The 11,807-nt window shown below is 48.8% G+C and overlaps 1 protein-coding gene across 2 annotated transcripts in view; it reads right to left on the bottom strand.

The window, feature by feature from the left end:
- Positions 1 to 2,933: 2,933 nt before the first annotated feature.
- Positions 2,934 to 11,807, bottom strand: part of LOC134608650 (cytidine monophosphate-N-acetylneuraminic acid hydroxylase-like) — a 273,312-nt gene continuing 264,438 nt past the window's right edge. For both annotated transcript variants that reach the window (XM_063451660.1, XM_063451661.1), the window contains exon 14: positions 2,934 to 3,264. In XM_063451660.1, coding sequence (XP_063307730.1) covers positions 3,165 to 3,264 — 100 coding nt within the window. In that variant the 3' untranslated portion in view covers positions 2,934 to 3,164. The remainder of the gene's footprint in view (positions 3,265 to 11,807) is intronic.

Raw genomic sequence — 11,807 nt, 5'->3', positions numbered from 1 at the left:
AAAGTAACATCAAATTGGCAGTCATGTTAGACGTGCTGCCAAAGCTGTGGCATCTGTTGTCGGTTTCGGGTCGGCACCTGCGGTGAATGGTTGCTGGGTTGGCTCCGAACAGGTCGGTACAATTTTACCTCTAACGTGCGCCAGAAGTCATTGAAGATCCTATCCAGCCTGGACATGATGTCGAGTTTCCCCTCTGGAGCGTCAGGAACTCTGCCATATTGGTTAAGTTGGTGAGGTTTGCTGTAGCCGTCGTGGTGTAGCTTCGAGCTCCTGGTAAGTTAGGGTAGCCTCCAGAGGGTGGACCGGGATGACTCCCACCGGTCCAAGGGGTGGGGGGCAACAGGACTTCTGCTTCGTGCTGAATGTAGCCGGGCACCCCAGGCACAGAAGATTGGCCGCTTTCCCCATCTGGTATGCACCAGTTTACACTGTATATAGAGGGAGCCATGTTACTCTGTATATGGAGGGGAGCCATGTTACTCTGTATATGGAGGGGAGCCATGTTACACTGTATATAGAGGGAGCCATGTTACTATGTATATAGAGGGAGCCATGTTTACTCTGTATATAGAGGGAGCCATGTTACTATCTGAGGTGGTTAACTATGATTGGCCCTGGCATGTTAGTCTGGCCTGCATGGTTGTCTGGCATGAATAAAAGTAGCATGTTTCAACTATATTAGTAGACTAGTTTGCACTAAAACATGTGCAAATGGGGAGTTTGCGGTTGTGCAAATGGACTGTTTGCGGTTGTTTGCGGTGCGTTAAACGGGGAGTTTGGTCTGTCACTGTGAAACGGGCGTAACCCTTACACTACCTGATCGATACAACATCATACCTGATGTTTTAAAGCATGTTATTCCAAACAATTTAGGAATGTTAGGTGATTTATGCCCTTTATGGATTAAAACCAGACTCTGCATCAACTATGTAATTTTCCATGGGAGTTTTGCCATGGATCCCCCTCCGGCATGCCACAGTCCAGGTGTTAGTCCCCTTGAAACAACTTTTACATCACTATTGTGGCCAGAAAGAGTCCCTGTGGGTTTTAAAAATCGCCTGCCCATTGAAGTCTATGGCGGTTAGCCCGGTTCGCAGGTTCGCAAACATTTGCGGACGTTCGCGTTCGCCAACCGAAAATGTTATGTTCGTGACATCACTAATTGGAAGCTAGTGTGCATGACTAGCAAATTACCGATCAGCATCTCTTCATAAAGATGTACTAAATCCATGCATCTCTTTAGGAAGCATTCAGCATCTCCATGCAGAGTGTGAAGATGCAGAATGTCAGTTTTAGGCAGCAGTATTTGTAAAACAACTAGCAAACAGATAGATCAGCAAATGTAATAAAAATAAATTACTACTCTATGTCTGGTTCTAGTACCTGTCCGGAAGCTCATCAACCATATTTTCTACTTTTGGTACAGATTATATAGGATGTCTGTGAAAAGCAAGGAAGTACAGAACATCTGCATACAGAGACACTGGACACAAACATGTAATTATATTTTATTTTCCAATCAATTTATTTTTTTTAGATATATTTTCAAACAAGAAAGGAAAATACAAACAAATCTAGTGCAACTGCAATACAGCAGGTGGCTAGTTGATCCCTGCTATCAAAAGTAGACCGAAACTCCCAAACTAAATAAGCAGAAAGTTACTAGAATAAACAAATCAATACATTTGCTAGCTATTCAGTTAGAACAAGGCATAAATGCAATTATCAGCATATTAATTATTTAACATTTCCCAACATTTCCAAACACCAATGGCATGTAACAAAACAGAAATATTCATACTTATGAAAAAGTTAAAAATACAAGAAAAGAATGAGAACCTATTTTTAACAATTGATTATTGAGGATTTTAAAAATTGAGGATTTTTAAAATGTCAAGTAAAGTATTCATTTTATAAGCATTCATGCTTGTACATATTATCTATAGTAATAAAATTACTGCATTTCAGTAGCGTAATTTTCAGTACCATACAAGTTACAACTTTAACAGTGTTCCACGTTTTCACTTTTTACTGATGTTTAGTGTATGTATTACCTAATAGTGTTGTATAACAGTTATTGTGGATGTGCACAATACATAGCATTTGTTTTTGAAAATATAAGTTTGATTAGCCAGTGTTAAATTAAATGTAAACTCTAATCACAGTAATCCATAACCCAAGGTAATATTTTGCACACTAAGAATTGTGGAATGACACATCTTTTTGGAATGTGCTGCTATTGTGTGTCCAATCCTGCTGCATGTGAAGGAATTTGTTTCCAAAAAATATATCTTTTGATTTCTCTGTTTACTGGCAATACTGCCAGACCACATCTACACAAGAATGTGAATTTATCTGTGGATGACCAGTTCACTTTAAAGGGACACTATAGTCACCTGAACAACTTTAGCTTAATGAAGCAGTTTTGGTGTATAGAACATGCCCCTGCAGCCTCACTGCTCAATCCTCTGCCATTTAGGAGTTAAATCCCTTTGTTTATGAACCCTAGTCACACCCTTCCTGCATGTGACTTGCACAGCCTTCCATAAACACTTCCTGTAAAGAGAGCCCTGTTTAGGATTTCTTTATTGCAAGTTCTGTTTAATTAAGATTTTCTTATCCCCTGCTATGTTAATAGCTTGCTAGACCCTGCAAGAGCCTCCTGTATGTGATTAAAGTTCAATTTAGAGATTGAGATACAATTATTTAAGGTAAATTACATCTGTTTGAAAGTGAAACCAGTTTTTTTTTTAATGCAGGCTCTGTCAATCATAGCCAGGGGAGGTGTGGCTAGGGCTGCATAAACAGAAACAAAGTGATTTAACTCCTAAATGACAGTGAATTGAGCAGTGAAATTGCAGGGGAATGACCTATACACTAAAACTGCAGTAATTTAGTAAAAAGTAATTTAGGTGACTACAGTGTTCCTTTAAGCATACAAATGTCTCCAGATAGGCAGTGTAATGGGTTGGAAGATGCTTCCTGATTATTGCTAGTAACTACAGACAGTAAAGCATTCAAGTAATCAGATATACATTAACAAACATGTAGTGTTTAAAACATTTTGCATGAGTGTTCCTTTCAAGTAAACAATTGTTCAGGATCCTTCAACAGTCATGACGTAAAAAGAGCATTTGTGTACAGATGTACTGTACATGCATGGTCTACATTAATTTGCAACTTCTATTTTCTTTTTCCCGATCCAAGAAGTCATTCCAATTTGGTGGTGTAACGGGTAGCTTGATCTGAAAATGGTTCCAAAATCTAAATGGTAAAGAAAGGAAGTAAACATATCACTGATCTAATTTGTAATAGAAATCAAGTAGAATGCAATCAAGCATTTAGATTAGTTGACAAACATAAAAATATAACAAGTTTCAAGGTTCAGCTACAACATTAAAACCACCTGCCCAATACTTTGTTAGTCCCCCTCGGGCTGCCAAAACAGCTCTGATGCATTGAGGCATAGACTCTACGAGATATCTAAATCAGTGGCGTCGCTAGGGGGGGCCAGAGGGGACCATGGCCCCCCCTACATCATGCTGTGCTCCCCTTTGAGCCCCCCCAAATGCCGGCAACCTGCTGGCCATGTGTTTAGATTCTATCCCCTCTGGCTGTTACAGTCTGTGACAGCCCGAGAGAATGCAGGGCAGAGCAGCTCAGCTGGAGGCTGGCAGCTGTCTGTGGCCGGCGAGAGCACTGACAGGCTCCCCGGCACAGGCCCTGCCCCCAAATGAAGCCCCGCCTCCCGCACATAAGCTCCGCCCCCGCCGTTAAGCAGCAGCCCATGCTGCTGCTGCAAAGGCCAGAAGATTGCTGACAGCAACAGGCAGGCTTGATGTGTGTGTGTGTGTGTGTGTGGACTCAGCAGTCTGTGTGTGTGTGTGTGTGTGTGTGTGTATGGACTCAGCAGTCTGTGTGTGTGTGTACGTATATGGACTCAGCAGTCTCTGTGTGTGTGTGTATGGACTCAGCAGTCTGTGTGTGTATGGACTCAGCAGTCTGTGTGTGTGTGTGTGTGTGTGTATGGACTCAGCAGTCTGTGTGTGTGTGTGTACGTATGGACTCAGCAGTCTGTGTGTGTGTGTATGTATGGACTCAGCAGTCTGTGTGTGTGTACGTATGGACTCAGCAGTCTGTGTGTGTGTGTGTGGGTGAATGTACTCAGCAGTCTGTGTGTGTGTGTATGGACTCAGCAGTCTGTGTGTGTGTGTATGGACTCAGCAGTCTGTGTGTGTGTGTGTATGGACTCAGCAGTCTGTGTGTGTGTATGGACTCAGCAGTCTGTGTGTGTGTGTACGTATATGGACTCAGCAGTCTGTGTGTGTGTGTGTATGGACTCAGCAGTCTGTGTGTGTGTGTGTGTGTGTGTGTGTGTATGGACTCAGCAGTCTGTGTTTGTTTGTGTGTGTATGGACTCAGCAGTCTGTGTGTGTATGGACTCAGCAGTCTGTGTGTGTGTGTATGGACTCAGCAGTCTGTGTGTGTGTGTACATATGGACTCAGCAGTCTGTGTGTGTGCGTGTACATATGGACTCAGCAGTCTGTGTGTGTGCGTGTACATATGGACTCAGCAGTCTGTGTGTGTGCGTGTGTATGTATGGACTCAGCAGTCTGTGTGTGTGTGTACGTATGGACTCAGCAGTCTGTGTGTGTGTGTACGTATGGACTCAGCAGTCTGTGTGTGTGTGTGTGTGTACGTATGGACTCAGCAGTCTGTGTGTGTGTGTGTATGGACTCAGCAGTCTGTGTGTGTGTGTGTGTATGGACTCAGCAGTCTGTGTGTGTGGGTGTATGGACTCAGCAGTCTGTGTGTGTGTGTGGGTGTCTGGACTCAGCAGTCTGTGTGTCTGTGTATGGACTCAGTAGCAGGGTCGCCATCAGGGCATGACAACCATAATGGTTGTCATGGGCTCGGCGGTCCTGGGGGGCCCCAAGCCCCACATTCATTATGTGCACATTATATATATATATATATATATATATATATATGAAAAAGCAATAAAGGGAGCACACTAGGTCTTGATTGTAGTGCAAAAATATTTACTGCATTCCCAATGAATACATAGCTGTGGTTTCAGCAAAAAAAATCAAAGTTTCGACCCTGCTGGGTCTTTATCAAGATCACAGTGACATGTACCAAATAGTTTCTTTATATACATACATGTGTAATAAGCTTACCAGTAAGGTGATCGGACAGCCGGCAGACTGAGAAAACCCGGAAGTGTGAACCGGAAGTGTGGACCACCACGTGAGATCGTGCGTGTGACGTGTTACGTAAATAGCGTAGTTGCTAGGCAACTACGTAAACGGAGTAAAAAAATAGCGTAGTTGCTAAGCACCTACATAGAGGAAGTAGAAACAATCACCCGGTACACATGAAACCGGAGAGAAAACACTACACATGCCTAGAGAGGTGTGTAGAGAGGAAGATTGAGCCAGTAACCCCAAAGCTCTACATACATAGATCTGTATATGTGCCAAATATATGTGGAATAAAGCAAGTGCACACAAAACATCAATGTGAAAGTAAACAGTGTGAGAAATATATATAGAACATAGATGCAGAACGGGATCAGGCTCTAGCAGATACAATAAGTTAAAGAATCATTCTATATTATATACCAACATAAGTTATGTAAGGCATATTTGTACTAATATGTCATAATTTAGGCATAGAGCTAGAGGCATAGATTTATGTTGTAGCTGGACATAGTGTATTTATACTAGTATGTACAACCACATCCAATATTCCCATTCATATTATGTGGACCTGGGCATCTCTGTGCCCTATATATATCTGCTTGCTATATATTAGAAATTGCTTAGAAACTTTTTTTTTTTTCTTTTTTAAACAAATTTCCACATTTTTAACAAACCAATGAGTAGAAAGTATAATAATTCAGAATACCCACTATAGAATGGAATGTATGTGGTTGTACACAAAAGGTAAAACAACGGAAAGTTACATATTATTCTATCACATAGAGACAGGGAATTGCAAATTGGTTACTTTAGTCTAAACTAGAAGAGTACTGTGAACCACGGGCACTATTTACAGATCCCTAGGTTGTAACTATTAGGCCATAGCGGAGTTGTACAGCCATAGGGATACTAATTAAAGAAACATGGACAAAACAAGGTTTTCATTGAGTCCATTCGGGGTCACTGTGTTTAAATGGTGGATCCAATGGGCTTCGCGTTGTAAGAGCAGCTTGGATCTATCACCTCCTCTTGGTTGTGCAGGAACGTGATCAATTGCAATAAACCGGAGCAAAGGTAGATGGTGTTGACTAGCTAGAAAATGTTTAGCAATGGGTTTGTCGGTCCGTTGATCTCTGAAAGCGGTCATAATCCCGGACCGGTGTCCTCTAATACGATCTCTCAAAGTCATGTCGGTTTTACCGACGTACGAAAGTCCACAAGGACAAGTAATCATATATATGACATGTGTAGTCATACATGTGACAGGGCTCGAGTCCTGCAGGAACGCGTGGGAACGGCGTTCCTGCACTTTTTCCACAGCAGGAACGCCGTTCCCATTACTAGTCCTGCAGGACCCAGGGCTGGCACAAGCGGCTGCCAGAGCAGGGGGAGCACAAATCCGAATCCCCTGCCTCTGACTGGGGACTCGGATTTTTAAACTCACCTCTCCCCCTGCAGTCAGTGGAGTCGTCCAGCCTCTCCTGATGATGTCAGTAGGAGGGGGGCGTGACTTTCTCTGCTCTTCTCACAGTACCGCTGGGGAGCAGAGGAAGTCACGCCCCCTCCTACTGACATCATCAGGAGAGGCCTACTCCACTGACTGCAGGCTGCAGGCTCCACATCCTGTCCCAGCCCTCCTGGCCCAAGGTAAGCCTCAGGGAGGGGGGAAGGCACTTTAGTTTGTTTTTTTGTTTAGTTTGTTTCCTCAGTCCCTGTCCCCCTATTTAAGGCCCTGTCCCCCCTCCTCAGTTCCTGCCCCCCTATTTAAGGCCCTGTCCCCCCTCCTCAGTCCCTGTCCCCCTATTTAAGTCCCTGTCCCCCTATTTAAGGCCCTGTCCCCCCTCCTCAGTTCCTGCCCCCCTATTTAAGGCCCTGTCCCCCCTCCTCAGTCCCTGTCCCCCTATTTAAGTCCCTGTCCCCCTATTTAAGGCCCTGTCCCCCCTCCTCAGTTCCTGCCCCCCTCCTCAGTCCCTGTCCCCCCTTCTCAGTCCCTGTCCCCTTATTTAAGGCCCTGTCCCCCCTCCTCAGTTCCTGCCCCCCTCCTTAGTCCCTTTCCCCAGTCCCTGTCCCCCTCCTCAAGCCCTATCCCTTTACTCAGTCCCTGTCCCCCTCCTCAGGCCTGTCCCTTTCCTCAGTCCCTGTCCCCCTATTTAAGGCCCTGTCCCCCCTCCTCAGTCCCTGTCCCCCTATTTAAGGCCCTGCCCCCCCTCCTCAGTCCCTGTCCCCCTATTTAAGGCCCTGTCCCCCCTCCTCAGTCCCTGCCCCCCTCCTCAGTCCCTGCCCCCCTCCTCAGTCCCTGCCCCCTCCTCAGTCCCTGCCCCCCTCCTCAGTCCCTGTCCCCCTCCTCAGTCCCTGTCCCCCTATTTAAGGCCCTGTCCCCCTCCTCAGTCCCTGTCTCCCTCCTTATTCCCTTTCCCCAGTCCCTGCCCCCCTCCTCAAGCCCTATCCCCTTACTCAGTCCCTGTCCCCCTCCTCAGTCCCTGCCCCCATCCTCAGGCCTGTCCCTTTCCTGAGTCCCTGTCTCCCTATTTAAGGCCCTGTTCCCCTTCCTCAGTTCCTGCCCCTCTCCTCAGTTCCTGCCTCCCTTCCTCAGGCCCTGTCCCCCTTCCTCAGTCCCTGTCCCCCTTCCTCAGTCCCTGTCCCCCTTCCTCAGTCCCTGTCCCCCTTCCTCAGTCCCTGTCCCCCTTCCTCAGTCCCTGTCCCCCTCCTCAAGCCCTATCCCCTTACTCAGTCCCTGTCCCGCTCCTCAGGCCTGTCCCTTTCCTGAGTCCCTGTCCCCCTATTTAAGGCCCTGTCCCCCTCCTCAGTCCCTGTCCCCCTATTTAAGGCCCTGTCCCCCCTCCTCAGTCCCTGTCCCCCTATTTAAGGCCCTGTCCCCCCTCCTCAGTCCCTGTCCCCCTATTTAAGGCCCTTTCCCCCCTCCTCAGTCCCTGTCCCCTTATTTAAGGCCCTGTCCCCCCTCCTCAGTTCCTGCCCCCCTCCTTTGTCCCTTTCCCCAGTCCCTGTCCCCCTTACTCAGTCCCTGTCCCCCTCCTCAGGCCTGTCCCTTTCCTCAGTCCCTGTCCCCCTATTTAAGGCCCTGTCCCCCCATCTCAGTCCCTGTCCCCCTATTTAAGGCCCTGCCCCCCTCCTCAGTCCCTGTCCCCCTATTTAAGGCCCTGTCCCCCCTCCTCAGTCCCTGTCCCCCCTCCTCAGTCCCTGCCCCCCTCCTCAGTCCCTGCCCCCTCCTCAGTCCCTGTCCCCCTGCTCAGTCCCTGTCCCCCTGCTCAGTCCCTGTCCCCCTGCTCAGTCCCTGTCCCCCTCCTCAGTCCCTGTCCCCCTCCTCAGTCCCTGTCTCCCTCCTTATTCCCTTTCCCCAGTCCCTGCCCCCCTCCTCAAGCCCTATCCCCTTACTCAGTCCCTGTCCCCCTCCTCAGTCCCTGCCCCCATCCTCAGGCCTGTCCCTTTTCTGAGTCCCTGTCCCCCTATTTAAGGCCCTGTTCCCCTTCCTCAGTTCCTGCCCCTCTCCTCAGTTCCTGCCTCCCTTCCTCAGGCCCTGCCTCCCTTCCTCAGGCCCTGCCTCCCTTCCTCAGGCCCTGTCCCCCTTCCTCAGTCCCTGTCCCCCTTCCTCAGTCCCTGTCCCCCTCCTCAGTCCCTGTCCCCCTCCTCAGTCCCTGTCCCCCTCCTCAGTCCCTGTCACCCTCCTCAGTCCCTGTCACCCTCCTCAGTCCCTGTCCCCCTCCTCAGTCCCTGTTCCCTTACTCAGGCCCTGTCCCCCTTCCTCAGGCCCTGTCCCCCTCCTCAGTCCCTGTCACCCTCCTCAGTCCCTGTCACCCTCCTCAGTCCCTGTCACCCTCCCCAGTCCCTGTCCCCCTCCTCAAGCCCTGTTCCCTTACTCAGTCCCTGTCCCCCTCCTCAGTCCTTGCCCCCATCCTCAGGCCCTGTCCCTTTCCTGAGTCCCTGTCCCCCTATTTAAGGCCCTGTTCCCCTTCCTCAGTCCCTGCCCCCCTCCTCAGTCCCTGTCTCCCTCCTTAGTCCCTGTCCCTTTCCCCAGTCCCTGTCCCCCTCCTCAAGCCATGTCCCCCTCCTCAAGCCATGTCCCCTTACTCAGTCCCTGTCTCCCTCCTCAGTCCCTGTCCCCCTATTTAAGGCCCTGTCCCCCTCCTCAAGCCCTGTCCAATTACTCAGTCCCTGTCTCCCTCCTCAGTCCCTGTCCTCCTCCTCAGTCCCTGCCCCCCTCCTCAGCCCCTGTCCCTTTCCTCAGCCCATGGCCTCTTCCTCAGCCCATGGCCCCTTCCTCAGCCCATGCCCCCCCCCCTCCTCCTAAGCTCCTGTCCCTCTTCCTCAGCCCTGCCACCTTACTCAGCCCATGGTCCCTTCCTCAACCCATGCCCCCCCTCCTCCTAAGCTCCTGTCCCTTTTCCACAGCACTGTCACCTTACTCAGCCCCTGTCCACCTTACTCAGCCCCTGTCCACCTTACTCAGCCCCTGTCCACCTTACTCAGCCCAGTGCTCTTACTCAGCCCCTGCATACAAGCATCAGCCCCTGTCCCCCTCCTCAGTCCCTGCCCCTCTTCCTCAGTCCCTGCCCCTCTTCCTCAGTCCCTGCCCCTCTTCCTCAGTCCCTGCCCCTCTTCCTCAGTCCCTGCCCCTCTTCCTCAGTCCCTGCCCCTCTTCCTCAGTCCCTGCCCCTCTTCCTCAGTCCCTGCCCCTCTTCCTCAGTCCCTGCCCCTCTTCCTCAGTCCCTGCCCCTCTTCCTCAGTCCCTGCCCCTCTTCCTCAGCCCCTGCCCCTCTTCCTCAGCCCCTGCCCCTCTTCCTCAGCCCCTGCCCCTCTTCCTCAGCCCCTGCCCCTCTTCCTCAGCCCCTGCCCCCCTCCTCAGCCCCTGCCCCCCTCCTCAGCCCCTGCCCCCTTTGTCAGCCCCTCAGTTCCTGTCCCTTTCCTCAGCCCCTCAGTTCCTGTCCCTTTCCTCAGTTCCTGTCCCTTACCTCAGCCCCTATCCCTTACCTCAGCCCATGTCCCCTTCCTCAGCCCATGCCGCCCCCCCCCCCCCCCCAAGCTCCTGTCCCTCTTCCTCAGCTCCTGTCCCCCTCCTCAGCCCCGTGCCCTTACTCAGCCCCGGCATACAAGCGTATCATTTTTTTTCGGGTGGGGGGGGGGGTGAGGGGGCGGGGAGTGGATCTTGGGTGAGTTCCTGCACTTTTTTACCCAGGACTTGACCCCTGACATGTGATATAGTGTTTAATAGCCATTCTTTTACCACTATGCGGGTGGGCAAATGTTGATCCTGTTAGCATGTGGCTACAGGTGACGCAGCCACTACATTTAAAACAGCCTTTTTTTTTGAATAAGTGGTGGCTTGGCATAGCAGTGCCGAGGGTCATTACGAACCAACAGGTCCCTTAAATTACGACCCCGTCTGTAGCTGATCATTGGACTTTGTTTGAATTTACTCGGGAGACTTTGGTCCAATTGAAATATGTTCCAGTTTTTGTATATGGATTTTTTGAGAGACGGGGTTGCCGTATTGTATGTCAGAGGGAGAAAAAGCTTTTCTTTTGTGTTGGACTTCGCTACCTTGATTTGTTTGAATTTATTCCAAGCTTTATGTTTTGCATCATCCAGTGTCCTGGGATGGAATCCCCTTGCTAGAAAGCGGTCCCGGACTTCTTGTAGTTGTTCTTCGCATTTGACTGAGTTGCTATTGAACCTTAGCACTCGTAAAAACTGTGATATGGGCAGTGAATCCTTAATATGTTGAGGATGAAAGCTGGTGGCCGATAATAGTGTGTTACGATCTGTCGTCTTCCTGTATAGAGTAAAGCCCAGACGATTTTCTTCCTTGAAGATGGAAACATCCAGGAATTCAATCTTGGTTCTGTGCCAGCTCAGTGTAAGAGTTACCGGAATTGGTAGGATATTGATATTTTCCACCATCTCTTCGAGTGTGGTTATGGTTCCTTCCCAAATCATAAAGATGTCGTCCACATATCTCAGATATTTAATTATCTGGTGTTGGTAGTGAGGTAGAATGTGTGTATTCTCGAACCAGTACATAAATCCGTTGGCATATGCCGGTGCCATGGCCGCCCCCAGGTCTGTAAATAGAATTGATCCTCGAATTTGAAATAATTACAGGTTAGAGCAATATCTAACCATTCCATTAAATATGGAATCGAAGGACCTTGGTACGTCTCATCTTGATGTAGAATTTCAGTAATGGCTTCAATACCCTCTTTTTTGGGTATTATAGTGTAGAGACTTTTGACGTCCATAGTGGCTAGGATGATTTCTTTATTCATAAGATTTATGTTCTCTATCTGTTTGATGAAATGTTGAGTGTCGAGTAGGCACGTAGATAGTTTTCTGACACTGCTATTGATATGGAAATCAAGGAATTGAGCAATAGGCTCTAATAACCCTTCTTTCGCCGATACAATGGGTCGGCCAGGTGGATGTTCCGCATCCTTGTGTATTTTTGGTAAGGTATACATAACCGGGTGTTTAGGATTCTTTACAAATAAGAATTCTGCAGTGGGCTCATCCAGGTAGCGATATATATATATATATATATATATATATATAAATTTTTGCTATGTATATGTGCACAGGGGGCCCCCTGC

Source organism: Pelobates fuscus, chromosome 4, assembly GCF_036172605.1.
Source record: "Pelobates fuscus isolate aPelFus1 chromosome 4, aPelFus1.pri, whole genome shotgun sequence".
NCBI lineage: Eukaryota > Metazoa > Chordata > Amphibia > Anura > Pelobatidae > Pelobates > Pelobates fuscus.
Note: the sequence above shows the minus strand (reverse complement) of the source record. Positions and strands in the feature narration are given on the sequence as shown.